Source organism: Peromyscus californicus, unplaced genomic scaffold (genome assembly GCF_007827085.1).
Source record: "Peromyscus californicus insignis strain IS unplaced genomic scaffold, ASM782708v3 Scaffold_6__1_contigs__length_162567912, whole genome shotgun sequence".
NCBI classification, from domain to species: Eukaryota; Metazoa; Chordata; class Mammalia; order Rodentia; family Cricetidae; genus Peromyscus; species Peromyscus californicus.
Genome location: NW_026294584.1, coordinates 83,465,730 through 83,482,910, shown reverse-complemented (window position 1 = coordinate 83,482,910; position 17,181 = coordinate 83,465,730). Strand labels below are relative to the sequence as shown.

The following is a 17,181-nucleotide window of genomic DNA, read 5'->3' as shown; positions in this document are numbered from 1 at the left end:
AACAATTATCCCCTTAATGATGCAAATGAGGAAAAGCAGCCATGTTTTTGAGGTTCATTCTCTGAGCAAATGGACAGAAGGGAGCACATGTGGACTGCATGTTAATATACCCTCCAGATGTGCGAAAACATGACCAAAAGCACTTTAAAAATTTCAATCTACAATGGGTTTGTAAATTTGGACACATTCTGAGGCAGAACATTATGATGGCATAAGCACCCAGTAGAGGCAATGAAGTCCATGACACAAAAGAGGCTGTGAGATCTCATCCTAGTCAGGCCGAGACACATCAATCAAGAATAAAACCCCAATGTAGGGAAACGATGTTCCAACCAGGCCCAGTCCTGTACATTTCACCAGCTCTCCACAAGGCCTTCATATGATAAAACAACTAAGGGATTGCTCCATTAATTACACTGGATCTCTCATGATCTGTTCATCTCTGGAAATGACCTCAGAATAATTCTGGAAAGGTGTTGTCTGTTAGTCTTTACTTTCTCTGGTTTCCTGTAGAGTTGCTCAATAAAGATCCTTGCTGAAATATGAAATGAAAGGAAAGGATTTCCCCATCCATCAGCACCTGTGGTAAACCATATGAGGCATAGGTTGAGTCTCTCCTGTGTTATGTCACATGTAAATTGAATTATCAGCAGTGTCTCCTTGAACATCCCAGACCTATCCAAGGACCACATGGTTAGGCAGTTTATTTGCTGTTGTGGTAGATGCACACTGCATGCTGGCAGAGGACCACAGAGAGAAGGATTACTATGCAGATATCTGGGCACTTTCAAGCAAAACTATTTCTTGATATGCAAGCAGTCTGAGCACATAAAAAAACAAGGAGCAGCAGCTGGGGCAGCACAACCTCCAATTTCTACTTCCCTCAGTGGTTTATGTCATGGCTTGTATCACTGTGGGAGGAGCACTGTAATGCTGCAGACAATAATAAGTTCCAACATCTTCAGGCTCCACGCTACTGATGGTTAGAGTGAAACTTTTCCCAGAGTATTGACCACTAAACCTTGATGAGACACCAGATTGCAAATTAGTTGCATAATAGATCAAACGTGTAGGAGCTTTTCCTGATTTCTGCTGGTACCAGTCTAGGTTATTGCTAATGCCCTGACTTGCCAGGCAATTGATTGTCACTCTTTCTCCTAGAGATGCTGGCAGGAAGGTTGGAGATTGTGTCACTTGAATGTCACATCTGGCACCTGACAGTAGAAAAACAAACAAACAAAAAATAACACAATTAACAATGTTGTATTAGCAATTCCCTGATTAGAAGGAAAATGATAGCTACTCTGAGCTGAATAAAGTTTTCTATGCTGTGCAACATACCTGAGAGCCAGAGAAGCCAAATTGCCAGGATCTGTGCAGGAGCCTTCATGGCCATGCTGTGTCTTGACTGGAACTGGCTCCTGCAGGGCCTGTGAAGTCAGCTAAGAATCTGTCAGTTAAGGGGGATATGCTCTGGGCACATGCAAATTAGCAAAGTCTGTCAGGCCTATGGACAGATGCAGGGTTTGCTCAGCTCAGTAACACAGGAAGTCACAGTCTATAAGGACCCTCTATCAGACCAGGAAGACACACACTGGCTGCTACGAAAGTGTTTCCCCATGGGGATCATAGGATATAATTAGTCCAGTGTCCTTTAAAAAGAGTGGGTTTTTTTGTTCCATTTTGTTTCATATCTCACTACACGGATGAAATATTTTTCTTTCTAATTTTGAATATAAGATGGACAATTGGAGATTTAATTCTTTTCAAATTGCAAAAAATTTAAATTGAGGCCAAAGTATTGTCTTTTTTTTTCTCTGGGGTTTTATGTGATAAATCATCAGGACAAGTGATGGACAGAGATATAATTTTGACGGAAAGTTAGATGCATAAAGGCAACCAAAGGAGGTCAGTATATATGCATACATTTATAGCTCTATGGTAAAGTAACAAAATGTAAAAACACACTTTGATAAACATAGTTTAATGATCTGTAGGGAACAGCCTAGATACTGAGTGTCATAACTAAATTGTCACCCTCATGTAAGCGTTGTCCTCTATTTCTTAAGAACCTTTTTCGCTCAGCCAGTTTAGGGAACTTACTTGTTCTCTGCCTTTTAAAAGACTTTGGCATGTCTCTTTCTCTAAGAACACAAATAATTCCCAAATCAGTGTCTTCTACACTCTGGGATAACCATTTATTATCTTTCTTATTCAAGCTTTTCCTTGTTAGAAGCAAAGGCATGTTATAAACACAAAGTCTATCCTTGTAGTAACTCTGATCCACAAACCTCCAAATTCCCCATCAGATATCTCTTATAGTTATATTTCACACCATGGTGTTACTTTTATGTCAACTTGACACAAGCTAAAGTCATCTGAGGAGAGAAAACATCAATTGAGAATATGTCTCCATAAGATAATGCTGTATATAATCATATGGATATTTTTTTTAGTAATTGATAGTGAAGGGCTTAGCTCACTCTAGACTTGTAGAAAAACAGTGGGTGAATTTGTGCTCTGAACTGAGAATGACCAAAGTAAGCTTTTAAACTATCACTGCTTCATTGACTCTTCTTCAATGAAGGTGTTTGAGTACAAGATCTTCAATACAACATACACTAATCAGAAGTTGTACGTGGACACTGAACACTTGAAATAGTGAGTGCAACTAGAGTTTTTGTATATACTTTAATCAAATTTAAATTAATATTGTCATGTGTGGCTAGTATTAACCTCATGGAACTACATTGTCTTAGCATTAATAGTCAGCAGTCTCATCAAGGCAGCCAGGCTGCCCTAATTGTTGCATAGGGTTTACCTTATAGTCACTGCTATAGTAATCATCAGAGACAGCTTCAGGTTCCATCACACCCACATCCATTGTCACTGAGCTGTGAGGGATGCTGGTCCATCTCTTGGACAGTTGATAAATTTTTAAAATAGCTCATTCTGTTCTCTAATTGAAGCATTACAAGCGGACTCTTCTATCAGTGACCTTTTCCCTTACATCAGCCTTTTAGGTGATGGGGATTCTTTCAACAAGTTTGGTATCTCAGCGTTTTACCAAGATGACAGTATTTTGTTTCTGAAATATTACAGGTGGGCTCTTCTATGAGTGACCTTTTCCCTTACATCAGTCTTTCAGATGGGGATTCTTTTAGCAAGATTTATATCTCAGCATTTTACAAAGATGACAGGGTTTTGTTCTAGTTAAAAAGGTATCCAATTCAGAATCTCATTTAAGAATGTTGCACTGTGTTAATATAAGCTACATAGCAGCCCTTGGCTTATATCACATCTTTCGGTGGCCATCCCTCACCCCTAAATTTTCCCCAGAGTACTCTTGATAAAAGCAGCAGGAAATATTAATTAGAAGGATAGAGGAAAGAGAAAAAGATAGAAAAAAGAGGATAGCCTCAGGAGGGCCTGGATCCTAATCCATAGGGCCCTGACTGTCTCTGTCCTATTTGAGGTAATGCTAAGGGGTGGAGCAAAAGACCACCCCTAAGCACATCCTAGGGCAGACCACCTCAAACACCTATACTCAGACCCATGGTCCAATTATCCTCTTTATGCAGACCTGCTGGGTAAAGCCACTAGGAAACCTAAAAATGGGCTCCAAAAGACATCACATGAGTTTTAATGTTTACTCCTTCCATTTTCATCTGTGTTTCAATATTTTTTAACTTCCTTGGTGATTTCTTCTTCAGGTCAATTTACAAAATAATTGTGTGTGTGTGTGTGTGTGTGTGTGTGTGTGTGTGTGTGTATGTGTGTGTGTGTGTGTGTGTGTGCTTCTGTTATATTTATTAATTTTTCAGGTGTCTTTCTGATTTCTTTTGCAATTAATTCCCATTTTTATTATTGATAAAATGAATATTTGAGTAGCTCAGGTCATAAATACTTTCTGTACAACACAAAGACATGAGTTTGATCCCCATAATACATCTAAAAACATTCCAAGGACAGTTGCAAATGATCATAATACCAACTTGTATTGTGGAAGAAACAGGAAGAGACAGACAGGAGTCTCACTGGTCACCCAATCTAGCTTACTTAGCAACGTCCAGGCAAGTGGAAGTCCCTGTCTCAAAAACAATACAAAATGAAAATAATGTAAAATACATCAGTGGATCAACCCAAAATGTTGAACTGGACCTCCAAATTTGCAGGTACACCCACATGTGTGCACACATATATTCACTAGTTGCACCTCCACGTGCACATGAAATGAATATGATTTGTGCTTAAAACTTTTAAACGTTTGAGGTTCTCTTTGTGACAGATACATACCGTATCTTAGACAATATCACATGTACTCTTGAGAAAAATGTACACCCTGCTCTGTAGGCAGAGTGTTTGATGTAAATCTGTTAGGTCTAAATGGTCTAATGTGTTAAAGAACTAATAATGTCACACTTTCCCTTTTTGACCTGTTCTGTGCCCTTCTAAGTAAAATACTGAAATTCTCTACTATTATTGTATTGCTGTATATGTCTCTGCTCAGTTATCCCATTGGTTCTTTCCCATACATTAGAGTTCTGAGATTTGGTGAATAGATCCTCACAGCTCTTCTATTTTCGTGGTTACTAACTTTATGTTTGGAGCTGTTAAATATTGCCAAGTCAGGTCTTTTATCAGGCATTGATTTCCTCTGCAATCTTTACCTCCTTCTCTTTAGCAGGGTCTCAGTATCCCAGTTGAGCTACAATTGGCACTTCTCCAAAGGCCTCCTTCCTGCTCCTTCCAGGGCCTGTGGTATTTTATAATCTTCCCACTGGACTGCTCTTTGGATACCTGCCCCAAGAAACTGGTTCTCCTTCAAATGAGCATCATGTCGTTTGTAATAAGCCTTGTTCGTGGTCTAGCTGCCTTGTTGTCTCAACCATTGTCATGATGTTTGCTGTTCTCCCACTGTGATTCAGATCATGATTTCTGCTGCTTCCTGGAATTCTGAATGAATTATTTCTGAGTTTCCTGTAGGTCTTGCCAGCATGTTGTGTTTGAACAGGAAATGATTTCACTTCTGAGGGACACTGCAGTTTTCTCTCTGTTGCAGGATGTAAAGTCAACAAAAGGAACTCCCACTCCCCCTCCACAGTGAAATCAGGGTCTTACCCACAGAGCATTTCCCTTTTCCATAGTTTTTAAAATGTTTAAAATGCCTACACTTGTTCCATGTGATACCATAATCTTAGCCCCTTATGCCTATGGTGTTAAAAATATAAATAGTATAGGTGAGGAAGTAAATATTTAATTTTAACTTCTGTTTCTCTACTAACATACTCTTAGCATTTACCATATTACAGCATTTTACACAATGATTAGCCTTATCACTATGCCAACCAAGGTGTTAAATATGAGGCTGGGGTCTGTCTCATAGCCTGGACACCAAGTTAAGGAGTGACCTGGATCTGTTATAGACACATTAAATACATCACTGGAAACTGTGAATCAAGGAATTTTCACTTCAAATATATGTGTGTGTTCAATACATATATATATATATATATATATATATATATATATATATGATTGAAAGAATATTAATAACAAAATGACATCAAATGGACATGTCTGAATTCCAGATGTTGAAACAAGGTATGGACAAAAAATTCCTGAAAAGAAGCTTTGTCTGCAAACACAGACTGACTGATTAAAATGACAGTTATGTGGAGAGATTAGAATGTTGTTAGGACAATATTTAGTCCCCAGGAACAGGCTTCCAATAAACTACTTCCTCATACTGAGTTGTGTCTTCCCCCATTCCACCTCCCAATTTTTTTTTATTTTTTTTTATTTTAAATCCCTCAATGTATGTGTTATGTCAGAGCCTCCCACACCCATTATTAATAAAACTCTAATCCTCTAAGCCCCCATAGAGGTTCGCTGTAGTAATTCCCTGTGAATTTCTCAATCCCACCAATGTAGGCTTTCATAGACTTGTACAGATCTTGTCTCCTGGACCTGGGATCTGAGGACCTCAAAGAATGGGGCAGACTACAGTCCAACACTCTAGACAACCTTGCTTCAGTATCAGTGTACTCTTCTACAGGAATGAAACAGAGAAAGCAGCGATCCAAGGAAGGTTATTGAAGTTCAGAAAAAGACATGATCTGAAAACATGTAAATAAATGTCAGTAAGCACATACTAAATATTAACAGAGAAGTCCTTTCCCAGAACTTTCTCAGGACAGACCAATTTAAACACATTTGCCCAACATGTACAGTAGGTTATATCTGAGAAGGCATAAAAGCAAGGCAGAAGGCCATATCCAGATTCGGTGCACACTGACCAGATTGGGTTTTATATCCATGCTCTGACCTCCAACAAGAATAAACATGTATTATAAATTGAATGTAAATGTTTTTTTGCAGGAGGATTGCAAGAACAATCCAGGGAACAAAATTCACAGGAGATAAAATAATTTATGCTTTTTCCCCCCAATGGGGCCTCTCAGTTCCCCAAGGGATTGTCCACCATGCATCATTCTTTTGACCATGTTCTGACATCATTGTGACATTCAAGGTTAACCATCATATAGATTCAATAATAGGATCACTAGAGCACATGATAGTTCTATTTTCAGTGTTTTGAAACTTCTTATGGTGATTTGCCTAGTGGTCATACTGACTTATATTACAATGAATGGTTTACCTCTTAGAACAGAGAGATATTTCATTAAGATTTTTAGTGGCATACACTTCATGAATAGTAGCATTGAACATTTTTGTCACATACCTATTAGTCATTTGTATGTTTTGAGAAATGGCTGTTTAATTCTATTGCACAGTTTTGAATTTATTTGTTGTGATTGAATTTTGATTAAGGATATTGATCTATAATGTTTCCTTTTGTCTTTTTACTTTGAATAGTTGTCTGGGTTTTCAATCAAGGTAAACAGTGTACAGTGTACTTGGGAGTGTTCTCTGTCTTTGATGCTGTATAATAAAATGAGGCATATTTGTAAGGTTCTTCAAATTTTTATTAGAATTCAGAAATTTTTGGGTTTTTTTGTTTTTTTAAATAAATATTTTTATTTTATAATTAATTTAATTTTACATATCAGCCACGGATTCCTCTGTCCTCCCTGATCCCACCCCTTCAACCTTCCCCACAATACACCCCCCCATTCCCACCTCCTCCAAGGCAAAGTCTCCCATGGGGATTCAGCCCAGCCTGGTAGACTCAGTTGAGGCAGGTCCAGTCCCCTCCTCCCTGCACCAAGGCTGAGCAAAGTGTCTCTGCATAGGCCCTAGGCCCCAAAAAGACAGCTATGCATCAAGGAGAGGCCCCAGTCCCACTGCCTGGGGGCCTCCCAAACAGTCCAAGCTCATCAACTGTCTCACTTAACCAGAGGACCTGATCAAGTTCCGTGGGGGCTCCTCAGCCATTGGTTCACAGTTCATGTGTTTCTGCTAGTTTGGCTATTTGTCCCTCTGCTTTTTCTATCATGGTCTTTATATCTCTTGCTCATATAAGCCCTCCTCTCTCTCACAGATTGGACTCCTGAACAACTCTGAGATACCATCTTATACACATCAGAAAGGCTTAGATCAAAAACACTGAACACAGCTTATGCTGGAGAGGGTGTGGAACAAGGGGAACACTCCTACACTATTAGTGGGAATTTAAATTTGTACAGCCACTTTGGAAATCAATATGGCACTTTCTCAGAAAATTGGACATCAACCTCCCTCAAGACCCAGCTATACCACTCTTGTTCATATCCCCAAGGAATGCTCAATCATACCACAAGGACACATGCTTAACTATGTTCATAGCAGCATTATTTGTAATAACCAGAACCTGGAAACAACCTAGATGCCCTTCAACTGAAGAATGGATAAAGAAAATGTGGTACATATACACAATGGACTACTACTCAGCAGAGAAAAACAATGACATCATGAGGTTTGCACACAAATGGATGGAAGTATAAAATATCATCCTGAGTGAGGTAACCCAGACTCAAAAAGACAAACATGGTATATACTCACTCGTAAGTGAATACTAGATGTAAAGCAAAGGATAACCAGACTACAACTGACAGCTCCAGGGAGGCTACCTACTAAAGAGGACCCTAAGAAAGACACAGGGATCGCCCAGTGAAAGAGAAATGGATGAGAGCTACATGATCAAACTGGGGGTGGGGGTGGGGGAGTAATGGAGGGCAAGGGTCGAAGGAAAGAGAACTTAGGGGAGCGGGGTTCCCAGCTGGATGAGCAACAGAGTGGGAGAACAAGGAAAGAGACACCATGATAAATGAAGACCCTATGGGAATAGGAAGAAGCAGAGTGCTAGAGAGGTCCCCAGAAATCCACAAAGATACCTCCACTATAGACTACTGGAAGTGGTCAAGAGAGTGCCCGAGCTGACCTACTCTGATGATCAGATGGCCAAACACCCTAACTGTCATGATAGAATTCCCATCCAGTGACTGGTGGAGGCAGATGTAGAATTCAGAAATTTGCATGAGTAGGAAACCTACAAAAAATTCACCAACTTGTTTGTTTTATAGTATTTACTTTTATCTGTGTAAATATTCACTTTAAAATTTAGTCACATGCAAATGAGGCAAAATGACATAATCAACTCTGTTTCAATTAACTCTACTCAGACAATAGAAGGTGGTCATACTGGACGCCACATGCTCAAGTCTGCATCTCTCATCTTCCCTCTGCACAGTGATATAGGATAATGACTCTCTCTGAAACTTTTATCACAAAGGAAGTCGTTACTTGCGATGAATTGATTTACTTGGGTCCATTCTGTGGTCACTGTCATATTACAGAAAGGGGCCAAATGTCCACTATTTTCTCCTTTCCTTCACTTGTCAAAGGTCACTTCATATTGTTCTCTGAAGTGAAATAATACCCATCATTCATTTGTCACACTGTTGACAGTGCTTTTGAATAACATAGGACTCTTGAATGATTCTACTTCTCCTAGAGGTTGGATGCAAAACAAATCCAAGAACACATTAAAATCATGTGACATGATCAAGTATGCTGCATCCCAGAGCATAGTTTTCTTCTGAGAGGTAGAAAGGGCATGGATCCTGATGGAAGGGTAGGAAAAGAGGAAGAAGGAGAAGAGAAATGGGAAACCATAGTCAGGTTACATCATGTGAGAAAAAACTATTTTCAAAAAAAGGGGAAAATATATAATCTAAATTAAACAAATACAAAAATCTCTCTTGTCTCAAGACATCTTTTTTCTATTATGAGCGTCTTAGATATTAAGATGGCTACCACAAATCTTTCAAAATAGCTAAGGAATTAAAACAGTGACTATTCACTAAGATAGAAACATTGGAAGATGGAAAGGCTCATTCTGTGATCCTTTTGTTGTTACGGTTAGGGACCACAGAGAATGCACACAGTAAACAGAAATGAGCAAATGTCAGCACTAATCCTCTGACACCATTGAGAAATTTTGATATTTTATTGAAAATGTTTTTTCTAACAAAGTTGTTTTGAAGGATGTGTAAATTGAGACAGACATATAGAGGAACAGAACAAAGTAAATTTTATATTAGTGTCTCTTCCTCCTCTTCTTTCCCTCCTCTTTCTCCTTCTACCCCTGCCTTTTCCTTCCTGTCTTCATCTTCCATGATGCATCATAATCTAGTTGAATGTATTTCACAAGACAAAAGTCATTTTAACAATAGTCATTTTAACAATCGATGTAGTTGGTCCTTCTGACAATTAAGAAAAAAAATCTATAAAAGTAACTCTATAGTGTCTTAAAAATAATTTCTATTGGAGTCAATAACTATTTATGATAAACTTCTAACGAACCAAGGCATAGTCACAAAAATATCTTACTGTCATATATTGTCCTATAAAGGTAAGGCAAATATCTTATTCATAATAAGTGAAAGAACATTGGGCATTTTTATCTCAGATTACAGAAAAGATCAAAATGTCACTGTTATCACTTGTATCTAAAATAATAGCACAGATACACCATTTCTATTAATAAATAAGCAATGAAGGACATGAGATAAAATATTTGCTGATAAGATTAGTATACAAATTCATAAATAAGGAATCTCAAAATAAATATTTAGAAGTAATTTTAATAAAGTATGTACATACACAAAGGGTAGTGGAATAGTTCCTGTATGTTAACAGGCATACAAGTGAATACAGACTTTATCTGTGTTTGAGTGTTTTGCTTGCATATATATAAGAACACTGTGTGCCTGTCTGGTGCCCTCTGAGGCCAGAAGAGTGTGCTCTATCCCCTGGAATTAAAGTCAAAGATAGCTGTGGGTCATTAAGTGGGTGCTGAGAATCAAACCGAGGTCCTCTTCAAGAGCATCAGGTGCTCTTAATAACTGGTCATTCTCTCCAGGTCCATGAAACCACTTTTAAATGTATATTATCTCCAATTTGCACATAAACTCAATGTAATGAAACTAATATTCCTGAAGGAGTTTCTAAAGTTGATTAACTCAGTCCACAACTTATGTAGAAAATATAAAGACAGCAAAACTAAGAAAATGTGAAGCCCAGAAATGTGGTATTATGTCTTGTGACTTGTTCTCTTTTGCACAAAAATCATAGTAATTAAGTCTGTGGGTAATCAACATGCACAGATAGATACATATATGAATGAGACATATTAAAAATCCCACAGGAAATAGATCTTCCTACACACAATTTCAAAAGAAGACAGATTTGAAGATAGATCAAAATTGTTGGGCTGGTATTTTGTTTTGATACTAAAACTGTGCTATGGGATATAAATTCTTCAATAATACCACTTCTGGAGGCATGTTCAAAACAGACCTTTACTCTAATAACTTCGTATAAACAAATCTATTTGCACTTCACATAGGATTCTTCTGGCTCCTATATCCATCCCACTCATCTGCTTACAAGTATCAAACAAAATAGAAGAATCCTATGTGAAGTGCTGCAAACAGCTGAGAGTATCAACACCTAGGGCTGCAATTTCAAGGCACAACAGAAGATCATGGTTAGGCAACTTCCACTTTCTCTCATACATGTGCTTTAGCTTTGGTGAGAAAACCAGGAATTCTTTTTATTGTTAGCTTCTCTCAATAATACTTCCCTGACATTTAAATGCTGGTTCTTAGAAGCAAATTCATTGCATTTAAATAATGTGTGCTTGGAATGTCCACAGAAAAACTCTTCTGTATGAGTTCCAGATGGTGATACAACTCAGAATCCTCAAAGGAAATGGCTGTGTCCTCTGCCAAGGAAGAAACGGCATTGGTACTCTATATGGTAGAAAATGAAAGGGAAGGAAGATAGTAGCATAAAGAGAGGACTGTTTAGCCTCTTCTAGAAAAGCTAATGTCTCTCTGTGAGATTTTTGTAAAAAGCCTATGACATCTCAGAAAGTTTCAGTGAATAAGTCATGAAGAGCAGCTGAGGCAGCCCAACCTCTCACTTCTGCTTCCATGGAGGTTTATGTTATGACATGCATCACTGTGGGAGGGGTATAACCTTGTTGACAGTAATAAGTTGCAATGTCTTCAGACTCCAGGCTGCCAATGGTGATGGAATAATCTGTCCCAGACCCACTGCCACTGAACCTTGATGGGACCCCATCTGCCAAGTAGGATGCATAGTAGATCAGGAGCTGGGGAGCTTTCCCTGGTTTCTGCTGGTACCAGTTTAAATAATTATTAATGTTCCGACTGGCCCGACAAGTGATTGTGACTCTGTCTCCCAGAGATACAGACAGGGAGGATGGAGACTGGGTCATCTGGATTTCACAACTGGCACCTAGAAATGGAGACATAATAAATGTCCACATAGTTAGGCATGATAAGAGAGGACCTCACCCAAATTTCAGTCAACAATAATCAGAGTGTAACAGTGAAATTCCCATTTTAGTCCTTTTTCACCTGGTAACCATAGCAGCAGGATCCCAAGGAGCTGAGCAGGGGCCCTCATGTCCATGCTGAGTCCTGACTGCACTGACAACTGCACAGGGTGTGACTGGTATATGAAGAAGTCCTCAAGGCTGTGCAGTGAGTGCATGCAAATCACTGGGAACCAGTTAGGGTGGGCACAGCTGCAAGGCTTGCTTATCTCAACAACTGAGCACAAACACAGAGTCCCCAGATGCCTGAAGTCAGACCACACATATGCCTATAGAGAATTCACTTTTTAATTTTAAAATTATAGATGATATTTCAGAGTTTTCTTTGAAAATTTCTACTATCCATAAGCTCTTTTTGGAATAATATATTTCAAAGATATGTTAGTGGCAATATACACAAATATCTGACTGACAATGAATATACAACAGAGGAGGGACTATTAAATCTTTTACTCAGTCAGATAATTGAAAGTTAAAAGTCTATGCATGGGTAAATTTAAAGGAACCATATGGTATGATTCCATTATGGATTGCCACCTTTTTTAGTCAGTTCTTATATCTGGCAGCCAACTTTGCTAGGAATAGAAAAGATAGGATTTAAAATCAATGCTTATTTAATAGGATTTTTAAAGCTGCACTGGGTTTGCAATTGAAAGTGATGGAGACTTACTTGCTAGCTACCTAGACAGTCATCCCAGGGTCTTCCATGGCTGGTGAGGGCAGAGGTCTCAGGGCAACAACATCGGTCTTCAGCTGCCAGTCCTAGGCCTGCCAGGTCTCAGCAGATCCAATAGTTGTGGGGTAGGAACTTGTGGGGAGGTCCAGCCTACCTTGTCTAGGCAAAGTGAGGCAATGGATTCCCCAGAGTCCTGTTGTCCATGGTCTAAAGAGTGCCCTGGCAGCAGATGAGGTGAAAGGCAATTTTTGCTCCGTGGCTGGTGCTGCCACTCTGGAGCAAGTTCCAGGTGCAGGTTTTTCTGTGCCCACTCATCTTCTTTGGAGGAAATAATGGAGCTGCCAGGAGCCAGCATGTCTCTGTCTCATGAAAAGCTTTTGTATTAAACATTTTAAATGCCATATTCTCAGATCTCTTGAGCATTTCAGGACTGTCTGTCTATTAGGCATGAATGACTATCAACTTGTGTTCCCTAGCAGTTTTCAATGTTAGCAGCTTTCACAAGACTAGGACTTTATAATTTATTTCTGTCAGGTTCAGCCCTAAAATTAATGATTTTGAATTGAAGCTCTTCTAGTATCAAAATAGGCAAATAGAAATGAGTTTTCCTGCTCCTGGTACTAAACAGAAATCAACCATAAAAGAGTGGCCATGAGTGTAAAGAAAACTTTTACTTTCTAAGAAATTGTTTTCCATTGATTAAGGTATGAAAAAAAATTTGGATTTATTCTTTCAGGTCTTGACCAGCTTACAAAACTGTAATCATTAGTTACCTGGCCTCTTTTATATACTTTCTTGGGAAGGCACTGTTACTAAAGAACAGGGTTTCTTTACTGCGGTGTTTGTTGTCTATTTTGTTCACTACTTTGCCCAAGTGTCTTCATTTACAATTCCTATCATAGGATCTATGACTGTTCTAGCTACAGTTTCTTGTCCCATGATTGTGTCAAATATTGATTTTGTCTTACCTAATTGACCTTAATTCCAATCAGAAAGTATTTGGTTATTTCATGATTTTCATGCCACTACTGTTACAGTTGGCATGCTTTGTAAGACTGGTCATTATTAGAGCTCCTCAGGTCATACCGAATGTAATGTTACTTTAGTTTTCCTATGTTTTTGAGACCTACTTTGTATCTTTTTTAAAATTATAATAAGTTTGTTAGAGTGGGGAGAATCAGTTTTCTTTAGGGGTTGGCCCCTGGTAGGTTAGTCTCATGCCAATGTGTATAACTGAAGTACAAACTGGATTCAGTGGGTTACATAAAAGGGGGGGTGTTATAAAGTCTGAAGAGAGTGAGGGTGAAGAATATTAGAAAGGAGTGGGGGTGAATGCAATTAAAATACATTGTAGCATGCAAGAAATTCCAAAAGGGTACTTTAAAAATTACATTAAAAATATATGACCATGGGAGACTTTGATTTGGGAAATGTGGGCATGGAGGGTGTAGCGGGGGTAGGGGAGGCTGGGGTGTGAGAAGGGAGAAGAGGGGGGAAATATGTGGTTGGTATGCAAAGTGAATAGAAAATTTCTTAATAATAATAATAAAAAAAGAAAAATATATATAAGCTGGGCAGTGGTGGCACACGCCTTTAATCCCAGGACTCAGGTGGCAATAATATATATATATATATATATATATATATATATATATATATATATAGTGATTCTTCCTCCTAACCAAAATACCCTCTCAGAAGTTGATGTGCTCACGGCAAGCATTCAGCAATGCTAGAAAATATGTTGTTCAACAAAGCTGTGCATCACTCTGTGTCCCATGCCTTATAGTTCCTAATACAAGCAGTTTTTAATGCCAGACTAAGGTGTGTGACTGACCCTCCAACAGTTCACAAAGTAGAATAAAATTATATAAAGCAGGGGAAACCCTGAGTGAGCAAGGTAATGAGTGACTGTATATTGTTGATATGGCATGACCATGTTGAGTATTCCAAGGCTTTGGTCTCAGAAAAATTCGGCAAATCCAGTTCTTAACATCAGCCAAGCTCAAAAGGCTTGGAAAAGATCTCTTTGGGAATCCAAGAAAGAGTATTTGATCAGTGCGTGAAGAGATATCCTCTGTGTGAGGTGGAGCGATAAACAGATCATAGAATGTGAAGCCGCAATGGACTGAGGAGAGTGTCCCTTGCAAGGCAGCCGAGCAAATGGGTATGTTCTCCCATTCAAAGTACAGGATTGAACCTTGAAGAAGGAGGAACAGGGCTCTCAGGTGACACTAAATATCCACCTTTACCCTATAAGAACAAGAAAGTTACTGTCAGTGGACGGGAAAACCTTGCCTTGTGGGTGAGTAATAGCCAAATATACCAGGGTCTGAAGTCATAGGGCTCATTAACAACAACTGCCACTGGAGAGAATCAATTCTTGACTTAAGGACCTACCAGATCCTCTACCACTATTGCCATTTCTATTAATATCATACAAGCTACTAGTGTAACATCAATATTTATTCATTGATTATCTATGTTTTATAAAAATAATGATTAGCAGTATAACAAAATGACCATGCATTCTAGAGTTATCCCTGGCTAGTCATGGGACAATTCGATGGAAATGGAGATAGATAGATAGATAGATAGATAGATAGATAGATAGATAGATAGATAGATGAGCCTCTAGAAATAAACTTAAAAGTTTGAGTTCTAGAATAACAATCCTGTGCTAGAAATTGCTATTTTAATATCCCCAACAAGATAAAATTTATCATTTTTTACCACTGACCCTAAAAATGCAGCTTTGAAACTAAGCCTGGATTGTGATGAACAGGAAATCTCAGTTCAGAAATGTTCCCCTGAGACTTAGTTGTCCAAAAGGACATTTGATACCAAAGTCGTTTACTGAATGGCAGGATAGTGATTTGATTTGTAACAGGAACATCAGGATGTAGAACATTACCAGAACCCAAATCCTCAAGTGCTGACCTCAAACATTTGTTGTATTGTGTGCACAGCCTAGATTAGGAAAGCTGGGCTGCTGGGCTTATACTCCGCCTTCTGTGTCAGTGATAAATTAAGTGCCATCTCTTAGGTAAACAAGTCTAATTTGGTGTCTTTTAATTCCTGTATTTTAAATTTATTAGCTAATAGCTCCACTAAAAGGCAACATATTTTCCTTTAAGGAAGTATTATATATCTCACAAAGAAAACTACACTGAGAAGTGCTTGCGTAATATAAAACATATTGCTATGACAGCTGAATGGACCATTATTAGCATCAATTTTGCACTGATTTTATCTAAAAAATGTTTGCATATATGTTCAAAATCAATTTCTTCTGCACTTACTGAATATAAAGTTCATGTTTATGTGAGTGTTGTGGCAGAGACAACTATTTACAATTAAGGGTAAGGAAAAGATGACTTAATTATTTCAAATCTCAAATATTCCTGTGAATATTGTGAAAAATATTTTCACACATAAGGAACATGATTATATAAAAAATTTCCCCTGCATTTTCAATTACACCCTAGACTATGAACAGATTTATCTTAAACCATGGTTCTTCCATCTTCTTGGGGATATTAAAATAGCAATTTCTAGCACAGGATTTATATTCTAGAACTCAAACTTTTAAATTTATTTCTAGAGGCATATATATATATATGTATATATATATATATATATATATATATATATATATATATATCCATTTCCATCGAATTGTCCCATGACTAGCCAGGGATCACTCTACAATGCATGGTCATTTTGTTATGTTTATGTTGCTGTGTGAGCAATGAAATGCAGATGTTTCCAATCTCATGACCAAAATATACTCACTTAAATCAATATATATTAAAAGGACACACAGACAATCCTCAACTTTCATGCATTAAAGAGATTACTGAAATAAAAGATAATTCCAGAGAGAAAGACTTCAAGAAAGCTGAATGCAAGCTGCCCTTTGTATTGCTGTGATTCAGTTCCTCCCCTTGGGTACTGTGTCCTTCTTTGTGCTCACTGATGGACACATCTGCTGGAGAACCATTAACTGGGAAGACATGTGTTCATGGCGACCCCTGCTGGAGAGACGATCAAAGTGATGACAGAATGAGTCTTCATCCAAGCTTACCTGAAATCTGTGTCCTTAGTGCTAGTTAGCTGTCCTTTTATTTTCATCCAGTGTACACAACCATTTTCCATGGTATTTCTTATATTTACTAACAATATATCTTCTCATATCTTTTATCCTTTTCTAATTTCCCCAGAACTATGCATAAAATGGATTCTAGAAGCCTGAGGATAAGCAGGTATAATTATGAAAAATGCATTTATTACTTCTTCCACCCATTTGTAGACCTAAGCATATTCAAGTGCTTAAGTGTACTGGTTATATTTTGTCATCTTGACACAAACATAAATATATTTTGAGAAGAGAGAAATTTGGTTAAGGAATTACCTCCATTGGATTGTCCTATGAGCAACTTTGTTCTTCATTAATGATTGATGTTGGAGGGCTCAGCCCACTCTGGGTGGTGCCACTTCTGGAAAGGTGGTCTTAGGTAATAGTCCATTGTCCCTGCATCAGTTTCTGCCTACAGGTTTGCATTGAATTACTACCCTGACTTAATTTAGTTGTGGACTGTAAACTGTAAACTGAGTAAACCCACTCCAAATTAAT

The 17,181-nt window shown here is 38.2% G+C and overlaps 2 gene segments (V, D, J or C); both read right to left on the bottom strand.

The window, feature by feature from the left end:
- Nucleotides 1-891: 891 nt before the first annotated feature.
- LOC128099581 (immunoglobulin kappa variable 1-17-like) lies at nt 892-1,413 on the bottom strand. The segment is given in 2 exon segments: nt 892-1,214; nt 1,342-1,413. Coding segments are annotated over 2 exon segments (378 nt in total).
- Nucleotides 1,414-11,449: 10,036 nt separating this feature from the next.
- On the bottom strand, nt 11,450-11,951 carry LOC128099580 (immunoglobulin kappa variable 1-39-like). The segment is given in 2 exon segments: nt 11,450-11,769; nt 11,892-11,951. Coding segments are annotated over 2 exon segments (375 nt in total).
- Between the last annotated feature and the right edge of the window lie 5,230 nt (nt 11,952-17,181).